We start from the raw sequence: 20,945 nt of genomic DNA, 5'->3' as shown, positions 1-20,945 counted from the left end.
ATTAGAATTAGTAGGGACAACTTATCTTTTTTGGTTAAACCCTCTTTTCCTAAAAGCCTTCTAGGGATTCAGTGGACTTAATTGAAATGTAGAAGAATATTTGAAAAAAACTGGTCATTTTTGTTTGTAGGATAAAAGAGAAATCTTGGCTTCCTGAGAAATATGTACTCACAAAGCCAGTTGTCTTCAAAACAAAACTAAAAAACATCTGCTTTCTGCTTATGTGTACTTCTTGGCACAAGGACTGAGTTGGCCTCTGTCCTTCAAAGTGCCAAGTATGGTCAAACTCTTAATAAGATGACAATACTTGTAGTCTTCAAGGAGCAAAGAGAAGATGAGAGTGTCTTCTCTGGGGCCCTGAGTCTAATTAAAGTATGTCAGTATACAATCTGCCACCACCATGCTAGAGGATGATCTCCCAGGAAGATGATAACTCTCCTATTCCTTTTAGCCTTCTTAGTATTCTTGTTATTTTGGCCACTAGAAATCTACATAGAATCTCTTAAAATTCTATTTTTATAAATGTGCCCATACTGTGCCAGATGCTTTTGTACAAAGATAAATAAGATAGTTCACGTAGGAAGACAAGGAGAGCGGTTGGGGAAAGAGTTTTGTTCCTATTCCATAGTGCCCAATTTTATTCTACCTCAACTTTGCTACAGAGTGTGATGACCAGATAAAACAAAATTAAGCATCTCTGATAATGCTTTTGCCTTCCCTTCAACCTTTTTTCAGCCTATATTTTTGTTCTTTTGGGAGTTTGAATATTCTCAGTATCTCAGTATCTCTTTGTGAAATCATGAAGAACAGGAGAGGTCAAAAGCCTGAACATGTGAGGCTTTATTGAGATTTTGTTTTTTAAATTAAGAAGGTAGATCCTTCAAATTATAGCTTGGTGAGCTTGATGTTAATTCCTGGCAAAATTTTTAAACTCAAGGAGTGCCAGCCTTGAAAGAAAGAATGTTTAAAAGCCAGCATAGGTTCAAGAATTAATCTCGTTTTGTTCTTTGTTGTTGTTCAGTTGTTTCAGATGTGTGCAACTTATTGGGACCCCATTTGGGGTTTTCTTGGCAAAGATATTGAAGAGGTTGGTCATTTCCTTCTCCAGCTCATTTTACCGATGAAGAAACTGAGGCAAACAGGGCTAAGTGATTTGCCCAGTATCACATAGCTACTAAGTGTTTGAGGTCAGATTTGAACTCAGGAGAATGACTCTTCAAGATTCCAGGTCCAGCATTCTACTGTGCTACCTAACTCTATAAGATGCTATATAGATAGAGTTTACCTAGATTTAAACAAGGCAATTAATAAAGTTTCTTATGGTAGCTTCATGGTCAAGGTGGAGAGATGTAGACTGGATAATAATGTACTTGGAAGATTTAAAACTGGTAGAATGACTGTCAAAGACTTGGAAGAAGGTCTTTTTTTGGAGTGACCCAAGGCCCTATCCTTGGCTCTGTTTTGTTTAACTTTTTAAAAAATCATTGACTTAGAAAATATAGAATGTTTATCAGGCATGGAAATGACATGAAACTGTGATGATAGCTAGTATGTTAAATGACAGAATTAGAATCCAAAAAGATCTTGGTCATTTTTCCTACCTATTTTATAGGTAGGCTCTGTTTTCTGGGAGGTTAGGGCACCCTCTTAAACTTCAGTCCTTCCTTGATGCTATTCTTACCTTCTTTTCTGGGTTTCTACCAATTTCAGTTCTTTAGGGGCTGAGAGCTCTGCTGATTCCATTAACCTTTGAGGTCCTGATAGATCAGACTTACCTTAGACTTGGTTGTAAGCTTTGGGTCTTACTTTTATCTTGTTCAGGTCAGGAACTACTCAAATTGTAGCCTCAGGCTTAGGTATAAGTTTTTGGTCTTACTGTATACATATTTTAGTAGGGCACACCGTTGATTCCCTGACCTGGAGCTCTGCCCTGACCTTTAGGCAAAAAGAACTGGGCCCCCTTACTATCAGCCACCCCAAACTGGGATCCATATCCTTGAATACAACCAGACTGGTACACTTGGTTTTGTTTTGGGCTCATACAGATCAGCCCATCTCAGCACAGACTGCCCTGGGCTGGTTCTCTGGACTTCTCCACAGGTTTGAAATTTCAAGGGGTATGGGTTGACTTGGACCACTATTTGCCCAGGCAGGGTCTCAGGATCTGAATGTTGGCTTGACCTTAGGTTCTGAACCTGGGACAGCAGATGTGGATGTGTGACTTGCTCCTGGCTATATAGTTTCTTGCTGACTGTGCTCTCTTCTAACCCCAGTGCCCCAGATGTTCTCTGCCTACCTTTTGGGTTTTTCTTTTCTTGAATGTTATTTTATTCTGTCTTATTGTTTTTTTCACTCCTGTATTCATTTTGTGGCCTTATTTTAATATTTGTTGAAGAGGATTCTCATGGTGACTCAGAACTTCTCTACTCCACCATCTTGGCTCCACCCCCTCATCCCCCAAAGATTTTGGGAGACAAGAACAACAGATTACATCTTAATGGGATACAGTTTAATGGGACTAAATGAAAATTCCCACACAAGCTTAAAAAAATCAACTAACTATAGTTGCATAACTGGTTCCTAATTGTTTTCTGCTCTTAATGCTCCTTCTACTCTAGTATATCCTTTGCACTGCTTGTCAAAATGCTTCATTGTCTTTGGAGCCAAATATAAACACTTCTGTTTAACTTTTTTTTTTTTATAAAACATTTACCCTCTATCTTAGAATTGACACTGAATATTGGTTCCAAGCTATAAGAACAGTAAGGGCTAGGTAATTAGGGTTAAGTGACTTGCAAGGGTCACATAGTTAGGAAGTATCTCAGGCCAAATTTCAACAGGGCCTCCTGTCTCTAGGCCTGGCTTCACTAAGCCATCCAGCTACTTCTCTGTTTAATATTTAAAGCCTTTCCCAGTCAGGCTTCCACCTATCTTCTTAGCCTCCTTGTCGCCCTTCCCACACATTGTGAGCCAGCCAAACTGGCTTTCTTTCTACTCTTCAAACATAATACTTCATTTCATCTACATTCCTTTATCCTGGCCATCTCTCCCAGTACCTGGAATTCATGCTGTACTCACCTTCATATCCCTGTTTTCAAGCACTACCTTGTATATTAATCCTTCCCTGATCTCTCTCAGTTTCTTTTGCCCAAACCAGTTCAAATTTAACTATCTTACATTTGGTTTTCCTTCTCATTTATTTTGTATATTTATACATATGTACACACACACACACACACACACACACACACACACACGTCTACCTTCATAGAATGTAAGCTCTGAAAGTAGTGTTTGCTGTTCTCTGTATCTGTATCCCTAGCACATTGTAGCCCAGTGCTTAGATACTTAATAAAGCTTTTGTTGATTGATTAATGGATGGATGAATGGAGTAGAGCATGGGCAATGTAGTTGAAAAGCAGTTCATGATAAAAAGACCTGGAAATTTCAGTAGGCTAAAGTATGAGCAACAATGTGGTGTGGCAGCCAAAAGAACTGAGTCATTCAAAACTGAGGAAGTTATCAACTGAAAACTGCCCTAGTTAGATCATTTCTGGGTTACTGTGTGTTTAAGTTTTGGGCGCATTTATGGAAGAATATTGGCACATGAGAACAGTTCCAGTAGAGTACAACCAAGGCAATGAAAAGACACAAAGCCAGGCCTTAAAAGAATAATTTGAAAGAATTGGCAATTATTTAGAACATCAAGGAAAAGACTCTGTGTGGGGGGGGGGTAGGGGGAATTGGGGGTTGGAGTGTTCATTATGGTGATACATGATCACTGTAGAATTTTTAATGAAAAAAGAGACAATTTTTTTTGATTGGTTCTGGTGACTAGAACTAGGACCATAAATAGAAATTAGAAGGGGATATTTGGGCTTAATAGGAATATGAAGACAAATTTGCTGACAATGCTAACTACCCCCAAAAATGGAATGGACTACATTTGGTAGGTAGTGAGTTTCCTATTGCTGGAAGTGGTCAGGTGCCCCATGGAAGAACTGCTTGCTGGGGATGTTCTTAATGTGAACCATAATTCAGGTAAGATATTTGACCTCTTAAGATTTTAAAAATCTGATTCTTATTATAGAAACCTGGTATAATAGTATATAATTTTAAGTTAAATTTTTTTTATTGATAACTTTTGCTTTTCCTTCTTCTGCTTCATTTTCCATTGTAATCCTCTATCATCCCTCAAGCTATCCTTTAAAACAAAGAATAAAAAAGAGAAAAAATTTCAGCAACATTTGACACCTAAAAAGTCTAATATAGATGAACTGTTTTACATTCGTAACAAGCTTTGCCCCTACAAGATAATTTAAAATATTTGGGAATCTATCTAGAAAGAGAAACACAAGAACTATGTGATTACAACTACAAAATACTCTTTACAGAAATAAAGACAGATCTAAATGTAGAAGTATTTATTGCTCATGGGTAGGCCAAGTGAATATAATAAAAATTATAGTACTACTTTATTCAGTGTCACACCAGTCAAATGATCAAATGATTACTTTTTTAGAGCTAGAAACAATAGTAAAGAAACTCAACTGGAAGAACAAAAAGGTTAAAAATTTCCAGAGGGGGGAAAAAAGACAGAAGGAAAGGTGTCTAGGGGTACCAGATCTTAAATTATACTGTGTAGCATTAAAAAATCATTAACCATTTTGTTACATACTGAAGCAATGAAGCCTCCTAACCTCATGGTTGATAAACCCAAAGATCCCAAACTACTACAGTAATAATATTTCACTGTTTGACAAAAAATTTCTATGAAAATTGGAGAGTAGTCTTGTAGAAACTAGGTATAGGCCATCACTTCATACCACATACCAAAATATGTTCCGGAGTTAGTTAACATGAATTGGACATAAAAGATGACATCATAAATAGATTTGAAGAGCAAGGAAGAAATTGCCTTTCTGATCTATGGATGAGGGAAGAAATCATGACCAAATAAGAGATAGATAGGGTCACAAAAGATAAAATGGACAATTTTGAATACATAAAATTAAGTTTTTGCACAAATAAAGCCAAATTAACATAGCCAAAATTAAAAACAGGTAAATGACCAAAAAAATCTTTACAAGTTTCTCTTATAAATGCCTCAGTTTCATGTAAGGAGCTCTTTCAAATTAACAAGAATTAAGAGACATTTTCCAATTGATGGACAAATAGCAAAAGAATATATATATATACAGAGAGAGAGAGACAGTTTTCAAAGGAAGAAGTGTACATTATTATTAGCCATGTGAAAAATGCTTCAAAACACTTATAATTAGAAGAAAAATTAAAAACTCTTAGTGTCTGTGTCACATCTATCAAAATTAGTAAAGTTGACCAAAAAGGAAAATTTCCAATATTATTGGCACCGTAGGAAAAGAGGAATTTTAATGAACAGTTGATGGAGCTGGGAATTGGTATAGCCACCCTGGAAAATAATTTGGAACTGTATCCAAAGTCATTTCTGTAGTATTCAGGAACTGGAAATCAAGAGGATTACCCCTCATTTGGGGGAATGGCATAACAAATATGGTATATAGATGTAATGAAACAAAGGGACAGTTTTAATGAAAACTTGGAAGACTTATATGAACTGATGCAGAGTGAAATGAGTTGAACAAGGAGAATAATTTATACAGTAATAGTAACATTGTAAAAATAAACAACTTTGAAAAACTTAAAAGCTCTAATCAATACAGTCAAAGAGGATCAATTATGAAGCATTGTACCCACCTCCCAATAAAGAGGTGATGGACTCAGGTGACAAATGAGACATATATTTTTGGGACATGGCCTGTGCAAGCTTTTGTTTTGCTTAAATAGACATGCTTGCCACAAGGGTTTTATCTCTTACTCCCCACTGCACCCATTTACCCACTGGGGTCTGGGCTAGTGGCAGAGGAAAAGATGGATGGAAAGGACAGAAAATTATTATTTTTTTAAAATAAAGTTTATAAAGTTAAAGAATTCTCTCCCTGGTCAGAACTGTTAAAGGTATATGGTGGGCATTTTAAAGCTTGGGGAAAATGCACTTTAAGATAGTTTTGTGTCATACAGTAGCAACAAAATATAATTCCATGATGTCAGCTTTATGTTCATATTTGCTCCAGATACCTCATAAAATCTCTCTTTAACCGTCATACGTGTTCCTGATTACTTGCTTGCTTGTTTGTTTATTTTAGCTAAAACTAGCCAAGCTAATGTAACAGACAGGATAATGATGATACTTTTTTCAGACTTGTCAGTTAACCACCTTGGTGAACTAGGTATTTGATAAGAATAATAGTGAAATTTAAGAGGCTATCTTAAATGGATAAAATACATACTTTAATCCTAGACTATGTGGCCAGTATTAGAAATATGAATGGTGATTTATCAAATACAATAATGAATGAATCGATGTAAAATATCAACAATGACATTTAAAATCAAATGTTTAACCTCTATATTTTCAACTTCTGCCACCTCTTAGAGCAGTAATGGCGAACCTATGGCACAGATGCCAAAGATGGCACGCAGAGTACTCTCTGTGGGCATGTGGCTGCCCTCCCTCCTCCCAGCATTCTGTACTAGAAAGACAGAGGGACTTTGGCAGAGCTGCTCCCATCTCCCTCTCCACCCGCCTGATGAATGTTTTCACATTCACATTCTCTGCCCCTCTGCCTAGCAGTCCAAAAGGAGTGCACAGGATGGGCAGATCCCAGGTGGCAGAGCTGGAGGGAAGCAGAACACTTGGGTCACTCCCCTCTCCCTCTCCATACTTGTTGAGAACATTCCTCACTTCCTCCATCCAGCAGTCCAATGGGAGCACTTCTCCCTCCGCTGTGTAGGGTGAGAGGGGGATGGGGTGCATCCAGCACTCAGTGAGGGGGAGGAGCACACAGTCTCTGGGCAGGACAGGCACAACTGGGTCTTGGGGGTGAGTGGGGGCAGGGCCTGGCATTCTGTCTCTAAAAGGTTCACCACCACTGTCTTAGAGTAATAAGTTTTATAAGTTCTTTGTTTGCATTATAAATAGTGTTTTCTTTTATTAAAACCGACAAAAATACTTTGATGCTATAGATAAGACAAAGATCAAATGATATCCTTTCAATGGAGGACTGTCTTCCTCTTAATTAGGATTAGTATCTAACCATTAACGAATTAATCTCTCAGTGGTTAGTTAAAAAAGGACATTTTATTCTTAACTTGCATACTTGTTCCAAATATTGTGGGTCTCTTTTTTATTTTAAGGATGAGTCTATTGGATTTTATTGTCTTGGTGTTCTTGGTAAGAAATGCTGCTATCACATTTGGACTGTGGTCATGTTGAGTATCTAAGCAAATTTGTACATGTGTTTCTTTTCAGCCTTTGCCCTGTATCTACCTTGAGGGAACTGTGGAGTGTCCTGGTTTAGAAAAGAGCCTTGGCTGATTTGAAGGCTATTTATTAGTTGTATGATCATGAACTCTGAACCGTATCTGTAGAATAGAGGTGATAGTACTTTTGCTCCCTATTTCTCAAGTTGTTGTGTAAGTGATGCATAGATGTAAGGAATAACCATTATCTTGTTTGTATTTTCATTATTTCAATGGCAATTAGAACTCTTGTTTGAATTAAGAGCACAGTGTAGAAGCTGTCAGAAGCCCTTTCTATTGTAACACAGCTAAATGAACTGGAGTCAGAGGGCCTGTATTCTAATACTGTCATTTCTACTTGTATCACCATGGACAAGTCTTTAAGCAACAGTTTTCTCTTCAGTTATAAAATGAGGATTTGGCCTATAGTCCAAATCTTTTAAGATTTATAATCTACTTCAGTCTGTAATAGCAATGGGCTGAGAGGAACAATGGAAATAGTCCCTGAATTTAGAATCAAACTCCATTATTAGACTGTGGTTGCTCTTGGGATAGAAAATGGTGATTTTTCTTGCCAAATAGTAACTTAATTGACTTTCATATCTTCTTTCAGCCTCACTTGCAGGCTCTATGATTTTATATTTGAATAGAGTCTGTATCTGGATAGTGGGACTTGGATAGTGAGAAACAAGTTGCATATAGACTTTGGAAATGGAAAGTTATCAAGAGTTGCTAATGTGGACACCCTTCTGAGTCCATAAGTTATATTTTGCCTTCATTTTCAAACTCTTATAATCTTTTCAGGTTCAACATTGGGGGGGAGTTTTATGACTCAGCCTAGTTGCCCTCTCATTCATGAAGCCTCTTATGAATTCATCCATCCCTTTAATCTACAGATTTGCAAATTAAATAAATGAGGAGTCTTATGAATCTTCATAGTGCTTTGTAGCCCTTAAGTACTTATAGTTAATTTGGATGTTTATGGTAAGGGGTTATGCCCTTTTTCTGTATTTTCCTGCAATTGCTTGAAAGACCCAGTATATAGCAAATGATTAATAAAACTTGAGCAATCAGTAGTTAATTTTTTAGGCTTGTCAGAGTTTTGTGGTATTAAAACTAAGGGCGTCGAATCTGCAGAAGGAAAATGTTAAATATGATGTTGAATTTATACAACAAATAAGACATAAAAATTTATTTGTGTACGGAGGATTAATATGGGAAATAGTCCAGAATTTTGGTGAAGAATTGAATAAAATGAAAATTTGAGAATGGCCCTCATGTTTGTCTAAATCTGTGTCTGCTGTCTTATTCTTCTGATCTACCCCTCCCTTGAGACAACCTTGATATATTACTTTGTTTCAACCGAGAAACTAGTGATAATGGCAATCAAATGTAACAGTGTACAGAAGGCTTAATTGGCTAATAGAAACTAATGGTTGATAAAATGCCTGATAAGCCAGGTCTATTAATTTTGGTTTTCTGAAAGTATTGTTTATTATTTTACTAATACCACTTTAAAGAATTCTGGCAGTGATTTTTTTTTTCCTCTCTCGACCCAATAGCCTCTTCTAAAAACATATCACAAAAGGAAGGGAAGGAAAAACTGTTGTAGAAGTCTCTTAGGTAGGCAATTTAAAAACCACTTTGTTTTTGCAGTCTATAACTGAACAGAAGCTTTCATTATATTGGCCTTCAGAGAATAGCTCTCAGGCAAAAGGAATAATTTGCCCTGAAAAAAAAGGAGTGCTTGGGGCAGCTGGGTAACTCCATGGACCCAGAACTAGGCCTAGAGATGGGAAGTCCTAGGTTCAAATTTGACCTCAGACTGTTCCTAGCTATGTGACCCTGGGCAAGTCACTTCACCCCCATGGCTTAGACCACTCTTCTGCCTTTGAACCAATACACAGTATTGATTCCAAAGTGGAAGGTAAGGGTTTAAACAAAGGGGCAGGGGAATGCTCAGAGCAAGAGCAACATTTAATGAAGATACTATGGAAGGACTATCAAGTTGACTTGAGAAGTGTCATTTTAAATATGTTGCTTCCAAATGGTGAAGTCAGAAGATATAAGTTTTAGATTAAAATTAGGAGAGATGTAGCATAGATTCTTAATGTGAGATGATGCTACTTACTAGGCCTGGACTGAATATTTTTGAACTTTGTGAAATGCATTTATGAAACTGAATCCTTCTTATAAATATCAGCCACCTGATTTTGTGGTTATACGTGGATTATGATATCTTCGGCTTTTCTTGGGTGAATACTAATTGTAGGGTTAAATTAAAAAGGAGACAAGATGTCTTCTCCATTAAACTTTGTAATTTCTTCTAATGAGTTGAGTTCAAAAATTTCATCTGGAAGTGGATTATAAAACATTACATGCTATGGACAAAAGATTGAATCTGAGCCTCTTGTCAACTCTAAGAGGCTAGTTGTCGGTTCGCTAGCCAATGTCTGAAGAATGTTGAAGAAGATTGATAGACCTGATGAGGTCTTATTTATACCATTGCCCACATTGGCAAAGTTAGCAGATCATATGTACTCTCTTGCTTTCTGCTGATAATGACATTAACTATGGAACACAGTCGGCACACAAGCATGGGTTCTGTGTGTTTCCTGGGTTTGGCCCCTTAACTTTCCGCAGCCTAAATTTCTCCATCTGCAAAGTAAAGATCCCAGAGATGTAAGAACGGTATTTTTTCCCCCTCTTTAAGCTCTATTGAAATGTATTATTGATATTAGCTACTTTATAGGGGAGAAACCATGCTTCCTTATGTGTGTAGGGATTTTTTGTTTCCTTTGTTATTCCTAGCAAGTGTGTATTGGTCCCGAACTTTTCAAATAGGTTAGGTCATTGATTCATTTTTTAAAAAATTATCTTAAATGTATTATTATTTTTCCTTTCAGGTCTGATTCTTTTTTAAAGTAGGAAATCTAGAGGAACTTACTCTAGATTTGATGGGAGGTGGAAAGGAATGTACTTCTTTTGTTTTCATGTAATCTTTAGTTCATTCTATTTCTTTGGCATTGAACTGAGTATGGGTTATCTGAGAAATGGGAAGACTGTCCTCTGATTAATTTATGATCAAAACCAGAAAATGGAGCCCGGTTGAATGGGCACATTATCTATAATTAATGTCTAAATCTAATGGAACACTGAGAGATATCCCTCTATGTTTAAGAGTTTATGTACCTCAGGGATTAATGGTCTAGAAGGGCAATTAATTGAAATAGCAGCTGTTTTTAGGGATTTTTTTTGGTGAGAAGATGTTTACCTCTTTGTTTTGCTCTATATTTAATGGCTTATTTCATTCAGGGGTGCCTATTTTCTCCTGGTACAAAACAGACATTCTGACTTACCCAATGTCAGAGGTGAGGGAACTTTGGGGCCACAAACCATTTTATTCCCTGCTTATAGTGGCACCAAACTTTAGGGAGACATTTTCTTTTGGTTGTGTGTGTGTGTGTGTGTTGCTCCTAGGCCTGCCAAGGCCCCCACTGAGCTCACTCTGCCGGCTCCAAGCCAGAGTGATGCTACCATCAGATATCATTTTCTGCTCTAAGGATGTGACTAATTATAAAGCTTTCAGTAATAATACTTTGTTTCTTTATGCTCATGCCTTATATTTCTAAGGAAATGTAATACCACTTCATTGCCTTTCTGACTGGAGGCCAGTTAGCCATGGAATTGAAGATAACAAAGTAGGCTCCTGATCTCCTGCCCCAGAAAGAAGATATAGCTTCTCATCCATGGCACTGGACCTCAGTTCAGCAAGGTACCCTTCCTTGGACTCATCAGGGCACTCTGAATGTGTTCAGTGAGAAGCAGGCTGCCTTAGCACAGCCTCCCTATGGAAAGATCCAGAGCTAAGAAGAAGTTTGACTCTCTTTCTCCGAGGAGTTGGAAGTACTCTTCTTTCCTAAGCACAAATCTGCCTGGCAACATAGTCTCAGGACTGTAGCTTTGAACAGTTTATTCACTTTATATCTGAACCAAGTTTCTTCTTTATTAAATCCTTTACTTTGGTGACAGAAAAGGCTTCTTTGCCTCCCTGTCCTTTAAAAAAAAATTTTTTTATGACATCAGTTTTCTAAGGAGTTTATGTTGATGTCTTACCTATTTGTCTCAACAGGGAACTTTAAAGATCTGTGACAAAGAGGTGACTTTAGAGTATTCACCAAGCCCGGATTTTTGGCACTGTAAACGGGTATGTGTTGAGAGATTTCTTCCTTTTTCTATTCCTAGGATAAAAAGATAATAATTAGGCCAAAGGAACACAGGCACCAGAACCAAGAAAAAATGGAACTCTGCCTGGTTAGGTTCACTACTGTGATGTAGTTTTCCCACAGTAATTTTGACTATTGAAAAGTTGAGGAAAATCCACACTGAAGGATTTTTTCAGTATCATCCATTTTGGGGAAAAAAGCTAAAATTTTTAAATTGAGTATGGGGCCTTAAACTGTATATTTCATATAAAAAGATGTCCAACAAATCATTGACTTTAAAAACCTGTTAAAATTGTCTTGATTTGTTTAAAAGTTGCCTTGAGAGGGCAGCTAGGTAGCACAGGGGATAGAATGCCAGGCTTGGAGTTGGAAGAACATGGGTTCAAATATGACCTCAAACTTCCTCAATGTGTGACCCTGGGCAAGTCACTTAACCCTGATTGCCTAGCTTTTATCTCTCTTCTGTCTTAAAACCAATTATGACAAAGCACAAAAATAAATAAATAAAACAAAAATTGCCTTGACCTATCTAAAACAAACATATACTACAAGTATATGCTTCATTATATGAATTAAAACAAAACAAAACAAAGAGACTCTGAAGATGGGTAGGCTAAGATGTCCAGACCCTAACTGCTGTTAATACAGGAACTTTTTTCCCCCTAGAATATGGATATGTGGGAATATGGGAAGTTATATAGGAATCATATATTTTGATCTATGTGGCATTGTCAGTACATCACTTTTCTGTAAAATGAGGTTAAATGAGATGTTTTCCCCAGATTTCTTTCCATTTTGTCATTCTGTGATCAGAGTCAGAAGTCAGCAAAGTAGAGCTAACTGTTTTTCATAGGGTTAAGAATGGCTTTTACATTTTTAAGTTCAATAAAACTTTATTTAAAAATGTAAAAATAATTCTTAGCTCACTAGCATCATAAAAACAATCCAGAGTGCCAGGCCTAATTTTCTGATCCCTATTCTAAGTGGTAAATAGATCATAAACTCTGACAACCAGCTATGGTTAGATTATCCTAGAAAACAACGTAGAAAAGCATTTATCTGCTTGCTAGTGGGCTTTTTACTCTTAAGGGATGAATTGAGATTTATTGTAGAACTATGCCTAATCTATTTTATGGAGATCATCCAGTTCCATTGACAGGAATAGAGGAAGAGAATAAAGATCTCTAAAGAAGCTATTTATCTTATTTCGTGTTTATGCTGGGTTTTTTTGCAACACCTCCAGAATATCCCTAGAAATGTTCCTTAAATAACTGTATTAGATGTCAGCTATTTATATTCTTTTCCTTTCCTTCTCTAAGTGTGTTTTTATTCCAACCTCATTGGAGTAATTGCTATATGTTAACTTCATCTCTATTTGGTTTTGAGACTAATTGGGGCGCTTTCTCAATTTGTTCTGTATCTGTTTATGTACTGTTTATGGAATGGTAACAGTTTTGGAGTCACAGTATTCTAAGTATTAACTATCTTAAATTTCATTTTAATGTTTACCCTTTCTTAACATTTAAGATGTTCAGAAAGGTTTTTAGATGTATTTATTAATAATTTTGCTCATCCTCTTTTCCTTTACAGTGTAAAGTTAGTACTGTTGGATATCGATCATCTTGTTCATATTGCAAGTTTCCAAGAGAGGGTTGGTGTATTTTCATTCATTTATGTATTAACTCACTCTGGGTTTAAATTCAGAATCCTCTTCAGTTTTATGAGTCTGCGTATCCGTAACTACCTTCACTAAGAATACTGTTAAACCCTTTTTAGATACACTATTTTTTTTCCAGAATTGCAACAAAATTCCAATGGCCCACTATACAAATTAATTTTTATACTCTATGATCTAATTCAGTGAGTAATCCTCAATTGGAGAGGCTACTCTAATAAGTAAAGTAGGTTGGAGTCCTAATATCTAGATTAGTAATAAAAATGAATTCTCTCTCCTTGGAAAGTTGAGTCAATTTATCTGACTTCAGTAATATTAAAATAACTTTCTTTGCTTTCTGGGCCATTAATGAGAGTAGGGACAATATTAAATTATATTAAAAGCATTAAGACACTAGAGTGTAGAGACAGAGAAGAATTCTGATTCATAATTTTGAACCAAATATTATAAATTTAATCGTAATTCCTTTTGCCTAGTGACAGAGGCCAAAGCTTCCAAAGTTCAGCAGGAGTTAGCAACCTATCCTGAACCCCAGAAATCACCAGTCCAGCCAGCAGTACTAACAGAAAAGCAACAGAGCCACCCTCAAACACCAGCTGACAAAGAACCTGAGACAAAAAAGAGAGAAGAGGGAAGAGAGAGACGCTTAGGCCAAGAGCAAAGGAGGGACTCAGAAAGGTATCCTTCTCGAAGGGAAGGACATGACACCACTACCCGAAGAGACAATGAGAAGGACCAATGGTCTGGAGAGTCACGCCAAGATGGGGAGAGCAAAAGTAAGTAAAATGTCAGAGGTTTATTATTAGGTTTAACAGTTGTAGATATGTAGGTTTCAATATGTTTCCTAGAAAAATTTTCCAAATCACAAGATGATGAGAATTTTCTAACTTTTTTTTTCTCATGGATTCTAGGAATAGTGTATTTCTAGAATTGTGAATATTTTGATATAATTGTTTAAAACAATGCCTCTGAACAAACTGAAGACTTTGGAATCAAAGATCCCACTTCCCCAGGTTCTGTAGGTAGATTTCAGAGATTTTGTGAACTTATAACCAAAAAAAGTGACCTCTACGTGAAATTTAACATTTCCTGCAATTATGAATGTAGGCAACAAACCATGATTCTGAGAAAAGGTCTCTGTATTTTCCCAGACTGTCAAAGGAATCCATGACACAGAATGGTTAGGCAAACCATTTCCCATCTTTGAACTTTAGCTTCCTTAGCTGTAGTGGGTATGTGGGAATAAATAATTTCTGAAAGCCTTGCCAGCTCTAAAGCTTGTGATCTATGAATTTGCATTCATCAAAGGACAGAAGATTATTCCAGAAAAGCAGCAGATAATCATTCCGGATTTCTAATTTTGAAACTTGAAGAGAAAAAAATAGCCTAAACTATCACAAGCAGAACTTGTGAAATACAGTCATTGTTGCTGAGTAGTGTAAGGGTTAAATTTAATGGTTGGACAGTAATTTTATGAAATTATGTGGTTGCCAATATTATATCGAGTTAGAAAATTTATTTATAAATATTTACAAATAGAGAGGGAATAATAGAGAAGAGACATGTGTAGCAACCAAAAAACTCAACCAGGAAGGCTGGTGGTGAGTAACCACACAACATCCTTCAAGATGGTAGCTAGTCTCTTAGGAAACTAGGAGATTAGTCAGCCTTTCACTCACCCAACAAAGTAGTGCAGGAATCAGAGTCTAAGTTGAAGCCTAGCTCCAAGCCCATGATCCAAACCACATTCTCCAGCTAGCTTCCTCAAAGACTCTCAAAGACTCTCCCAGTTAGATTATCTCCAAAAGACAATCTCTTCAGACAATCGTCTCCAAGACCATCTCCCCAGACTGAGTTCAGGGCTTGCTTTTGTGGTGACCTTGTCTCTGCCCCTCTTCACAGAGGCTAATCACAGTTTCCAAAATTGTCTAGCACTGCCCAGGGGGTTCACAGTTTCTGAGGGGGTGTGAACTCTTACAAGTTACTGAGTGATTGAGTTTCTGAGGGTGTGAATTCTTAAAACAAGTTTCTAACTGAGTTTTAAAAGGGTGTGGAGCTCTTCCAAGTATCTTGCTGGCTTCTCATCTAGCACTAAGTAGGGTATGAATTCACTAAGTGGTTTGCAAGCTCATGTACCTAGTTCAAGCTTATGTTGTGTTTGTGTCAAAAGGTAGACAAAGGAGAGTTAATCCTGTTTTCACAATCTAGTGAGGTACTTAAGTTAGTGTTAACCAAAGTGTTAGCTCCAACTAGGCAAAGAGAATAAAGGGTTCCCTTTCACAAGTGTAAACTCAAAGAGAACAAAGAATTCCCTTTTACAGTAGAAGAAACTTATCATCCAGAATAAAGAATCCACCTGACTTAGAATTTGTAAGAGAGCTGTCAAGGTATTAATTACACTTTTGCAGTTTCACTTTTGTCTTTTTTCTGCTTTCCTCCCTTTCCTCCACCTTTGGCTTTGCCAGCTATTATGCTGAAACGAATTTATCGGTCCACTCCACCAGAAGTAATTGTGGAAGTGCTAGAACCCTATGTCAGACTTTCTACAGCCAATGTCCGAATCATCAAGAATAGAACTGGCCCCATGGGCCATACGTATGGCTTCATTGACCTGGATTCTCACTCGGTGAGTTGCTCTGACTCAAACATTGTTTAAGGCAGGAGAATGACAGGTAAGACAATTGAGAAAGTTGGGGGGAGTTGTCATTTAGAGTCTTGGAGGGCTGCTCTGGTCACACAACTTTTTCTTTGTTCTTCGGACTTATGATTCATATGAGGACCTAATTTATTAGGAACTCCATGTTGGAGGGGATTTCTTATTTTTGAGGCTTTTTTTTTTGTAATGGTGATTAGAGTGCCTTATACAAAAGACAGTGTTTAATGAATGAATCAATCAATCATCCTTTATTAATTGCTTCTTTTATGCTAGTAGTACTAGGGATACAGATGCAAAAAAGACAGTCCCTTCCTTAAAGGAGCTTATAATCCAATGGGGGAACATAACACACAAAAGGAAGGTGAAGGACAGGTGGTGGGAGAAAAGTAGAGGTTGAATGGGACATGATGGAAAAGTCAGGGAAGTTCCAAAGTAGTATAGCCAGAGGGAGAGAAATGAGGAATGAAGGCACTGAAGGATGTAAGACTCCTAAAATCTCTTCCCAGACCACTATTGCTTTGATTTGTGATTTTTGACCAGAGAACCAAACTTTGATTTCCCCTACATGTAAGATGGAATTTATACTTAATCTAAACCTTCTTTTTATTTGAATAATAGGCGATGATGCTTGTTAGTTGTAACTTTTCTTTATTATTCTACAGAATAAATGACACCCCTACCCCCATTTACTGTTCACAGGGTTTTGATATAAAACATTTGGTATTCTATGGGATACCAGAAGATGATGTTTTTGAGATTTTTTCTCTTTTTGCAATTCAAATGACACCTTTAGAGAGTTTAGGTACTTTTTTTTTTTAAAGTGAGGTTGTCTTCTTGTTTTGAATCTAATTTTAAAACTATAATAAAGACCCAAGAGAAAATAATTGGATAGGGAAGCTGAGTGGCTCAGTGAATTGAGAGCCAGGCCTGGAGATGGGAGGTCCTGAGTTAAAATTTGGCCTCAGATACTTCCTAGCTGTGTGACCCTGGGGAAGTCACTTAACCCCCATTGCCTAGCCCTTACCACTCTTCTGCCTTGGAACCAATACACGGTACTGATTCTAAGATGTAAGGTAAGGGTTTTAAAATTTAAAAAAACAAACAAAACTGGCCTTTCTTTTGATTGGTACTCCAGAGTCACAAAGGATTGTACTAGAATGATTGGGTGTCAGTTGAAGACTGAAGGAATGGATATAATTTCTGATGCATGAAGTCATGGCACAAACTGGAGCCACTCTTCTAACCTGTACTCTTGGAAGGCTTGTTTTCTTCCATTTGAGTTGTAACCAAAAACCCAAGTTTAGAAATCTAGTTAAGAAGCATTTAGGGACAGCTAGGTAGCAAGTGGATAAAGTGCCAGGCCTGAAGGTAGGAGGACCCAGTTTCAAATCTAGCCTCACATACCTAATAGTTGTATTATCCTAAACAAGTCACTTAACTCCCAATGCTTTGCCCTTGCTGTTCTTAGAATTACTCCTAAGACAGAAGGCAAGAGTTTCAAAAAAAAAAGAAGAGAAAAATTTAATTAATTTAACATAATTTCCCCAATTTTGATAGTAAATATTGGGTTCTATTCCAGAGGACCCAGATCTTTCCTTGGGATACAGTCTTTCTTTGTTTTCCTAGGAGGCCCTTCGTGTAGTGAGGATTCTACAGAACCTGGATCCCCCATTCAGTATTGATGGAAAGATGGTGGCAGTTAATCTTGCTACAGGAAAACGAAGGCAAGCCGTGTTGTGGGGCAAGATTTCCCTAGATCTGAGTCTGTCTTATGGTGCCTAGTACTTGTTCCTTTCTTCAATAGTAATGGTAGCTTGTCCTTCCATTTAACTATCTAGCAGTTTATAGCAGGACACCAGATTGTATTGTGTGGTTGTGGCTCTGTACTTCCCAAATTTCAACATAATCCCCAGCTGAGAACTCCAGAGGAACCTCAAGAATCCCCTTACCAAATGTCATGCTTCCATCTATTCTTGGGTAACAGGGAATTTTATTGGCTGCTTTTAACCTTACTGTAAAGGACTGTGTCCACTTCACACTCTCCCAGCTGTAATATTATAGGAGGTGTGGTATCCAACCTGAAGATGCTTGGATAATACCCCATTTGCTTTTTCTTTCCTAGGCCTGAGTTTTTAAGTTCCCTGCTACTTTGTTCCACTGTCACCACTACCACCACCAGTATGTACTTTGTTTTCTGGATTCCTTTCACTCAAATTAGTTGAGGAAAGAGAAATTATTACCCCTTCCTTGACATCTCTGAAACACTTGGCCCTTCTTCAGATTTTCAAGGTGTTCAAAAAACTTGTTCTTTTTTAAATTGTTAGTAACCATAGGACAATAGACATGTTTCTAAAATAAGAAATGAGGAGAGATTTACCACATAAAAGAAATCTTAGCATGCTAGTCTTTGATGTGATGCAAATAGAATCTCACCTAATCATTTTTTGTTTCCTTTACCTGCTCATCTTTTGTTTCTTGTATGTTGTCAGCCCTGCCCTTGACCTGTGATCTTTCTTTTGGTTCCTGCCCTTTCTTTTTCCCAAACTCTGCCACCTTGATTTTTGGTAGAGTAATGGGATGTGGAGATTCTCATGTTGGATCCTGAGCTTCCATAAAGAACTCAAACATTTTAAGAGAAATTGTTTCCATCAGCTGGGTACAAGAAAGTCCTTTTCTAGTATCAGTTTTAAAAGTTAAGCCTCTACTGAAGGGGTTTGAACTAGTTCACTAGATATGAGATCAGGGATTATTATAACTTTCTATGGCTCATAACTTAGACAGAACTACTCATACTTCCCTAAGTTATCTGTTGGACATCCACTCAAGTCTCAGAGCAAGTTAGTCTCTAGGTCTATTTTCCCCCTTGTAAAATGGGAAAAAGAAAGTTAATTGCTATCATAGTGGTATGAATAGAAATTGTAGTAACTACAAAAGAACAGTCTACTATACTTTTATGATAATAGTAGTGTAGAAATTGTAGGTAATGTATGTTTAATTTGGATATATTTTGCTTTTCATTTTGTAGAAATGATTCTGGGGATCACTCTGACAATATGTACTATAACCAGGTAGGTTGGAGCAGATACTCTTTTGGGGTTGGAGGATGTTATTAAAGAAAAGTTACCTTGAATTCTTCTCTGAGTACAGCTAAAAGTGTAAGAAAAGTAATAATTATCAAATGATTTGCTTTTTAGCTACAAGACTTTAACCTCTCTTTTTAGGGTAAAAAATATTTCCGAGAAAGGAAGGGAGGCAGCAGAAATTCAGACTGGTCCTCAGATTCAAACCGACATGAGCAGCAATGTAAGAGGAATAATCTTTAGCTTCTATTGTCTTTCCTTTTGATGTGATCTGCTGGTCTTTGCATGATTTTTTATTAACACTTAGTTAGCTGTAGAGGATTTCTCTCAAATCTTTGCCTTTTAGAAGCTCTATAAAACATGGTATCACCTCCAGATAGAGAAATGATGGACTCAGAATACAGATTGAGGTTTAGGATTTTTTTGATTTTTGGATTTGGCAAATGCAGGAATTTGTTTTGCTTTTGACTATACATATTTGCAACAAGCTTTGACCACTTTTCTAAGATTTTGTAAAGTGGATTTTTGTCAAGGTATGAGTTTACCTAAATGACCTATGAGGTCTTTTTTTAATTCCATGATTCTATTGCCCCTAACAATTTGTCTTCCTGTACCTTTTATCAATTGGGTTTGACCTTTGGACCAACAAATATATCTCCCCTTAAATATTTTCTTTCATGAGGCTACATGTTTTTCATATGATCCTTAAAAGTCACAATATCCCTCTGTACATTATAGTTCTCCAGCTATAATGAGCTTGTAGTTCACTAGAATCCCAGTTTCTTTTTTATATGAATTGCTTTCTAGATAGTTTCCTCTCATCTGGAATGGTATAGTTTGTTAAAAACCCAAGTAGAAGACACATTTATCCTTTTTAAAGACCATCCTGTTAGTTTTTATTCTGATATTCCAACCTGTGAATTTTTTTTCCAATCATTCAGTTTCCAAGCTATTAATAATAATGTTGAACAGCACTAAACTAGACACTGGTCCAGTGATCTTGTCATTGCTTCTTATTATGTATGATCTCTTTCTTTTCAATTATATGCAATAACAATTTTTAACAGTCATTTTTTTAAAAAGCCTTACATTCTGTCTTAGACCAATATTAAGTATTAGTTCCAAGGCAGAAGAGTGGTAAGGGCTAAACAGTTGGGGTTAAGTGACTTGCCCAGGGTCACACAGCTAGGAAGTGTCTCAGCCCAGATTTGAAGTTTAACACTCACTTCACTCATTGAGAAAGCAAGCAGTTTGCTAAAGGTTATACATACATTACTTCCTTTAAAAAATTTTTTTTCTGGTAGTAAAAATCAGCCTTCTTTTCACCACCACTACCACCGCACTGTTTGAGGGAAAAAAAGAAAAACAAAAGTGCTATTATAAGCATGCATTGCCAAGCAAAATAGATTTCTGTGTTCAATCTCTCTCCATAAAGAAATGGAGAGATTATATATATATATATATATATGTATAAAATTCTGAATTCTGAGTCCTTTGTGTCTCAGAAGGGTGAGTTAGTCTGTTTAATCATGAATCATCTGGAATCTTCATTGCTTACTATGCTGATTAGAATTCTATAGTCTTTCAAAGTTGTTTGTCTTTACAATATATTTGTCATTTGTAATCTACTATTCTCCTGGTGTTTTTTACTTTACTCTTCATCAGTTCAAACAAGTCTTCCCTGATTTATTAAACCATCCTCATAGTCATTTTGTATAGCACAATTGTTTTCGATTACATTTATGTTCAACGATGGGCTCAGCCATTCTCCACTTGATGGGCATCCCCTCAATTTTCAATTGTCAGTGCTAATAGAGCTATAAATATTTTTGTACATTTTTAGTTAGTTTGTTTTGCTTAGGACTTATCCCTCTTTAACCTACTTCACATTTGTTTCCTCCTCTCCTTTCTCCCTTTTCCCTCCAGTTTCCTACAGTGAGATGTATAGCAATACCCAGCTCTATGTT

General features: G+C 36.8%; 1 protein-coding gene across 8 annotated transcripts in view; it reads left to right on the top strand.

The window, feature by feature from the left end:
• The window catches only part of RBM6 (RNA binding motif protein 6), a 101,503-nt gene that overhangs the window by 70,971 nt on the left and 9,587 nt on the right, over positions 1-20,945 (top strand). For 7 of the 8 annotated variants that reach the window (XM_007499879.3, XM_007499883.3, XM_056805040.1 and 4 more), the window contains 7 exons: positions 11,474-11,548; positions 13,158-13,218; positions 13,719-14,018; positions 15,708-15,868; positions 17,525-17,622; positions 18,924-18,966; positions 19,120-19,201. In XM_007499879.3, coding sequence (XP_007499941.1) covers positions 11,474-11,548; positions 13,158-13,218; positions 13,719-14,018; positions 15,708-15,868; positions 17,525-17,622; positions 18,924-18,966; positions 19,120-19,201 — 820 coding nt within the window. The remainder of the gene's footprint in view (positions 1-11,473; positions 11,549-13,157; positions 13,219-13,718; positions 14,019-15,707; positions 15,869-17,524; positions 17,623-18,923; positions 18,967-19,119; positions 19,202-20,945) is intronic. The other variant, XM_007499881.3, reaches the window with a different exon arrangement.

This window comes from Monodelphis domestica, chromosome 7 (assembly GCF_027887165.1).
Source record: "Monodelphis domestica isolate mMonDom1 chromosome 7, mMonDom1.pri, whole genome shotgun sequence".
In the NCBI taxonomy this organism is placed as follows: domain Eukaryota; kingdom Metazoa; phylum Chordata; class Mammalia; order Didelphimorphia; family Didelphidae; genus Monodelphis; species Monodelphis domestica.
Note: the sequence above shows the minus strand (reverse complement) of the source record. Positions and strands in the feature narration are given on the sequence as shown.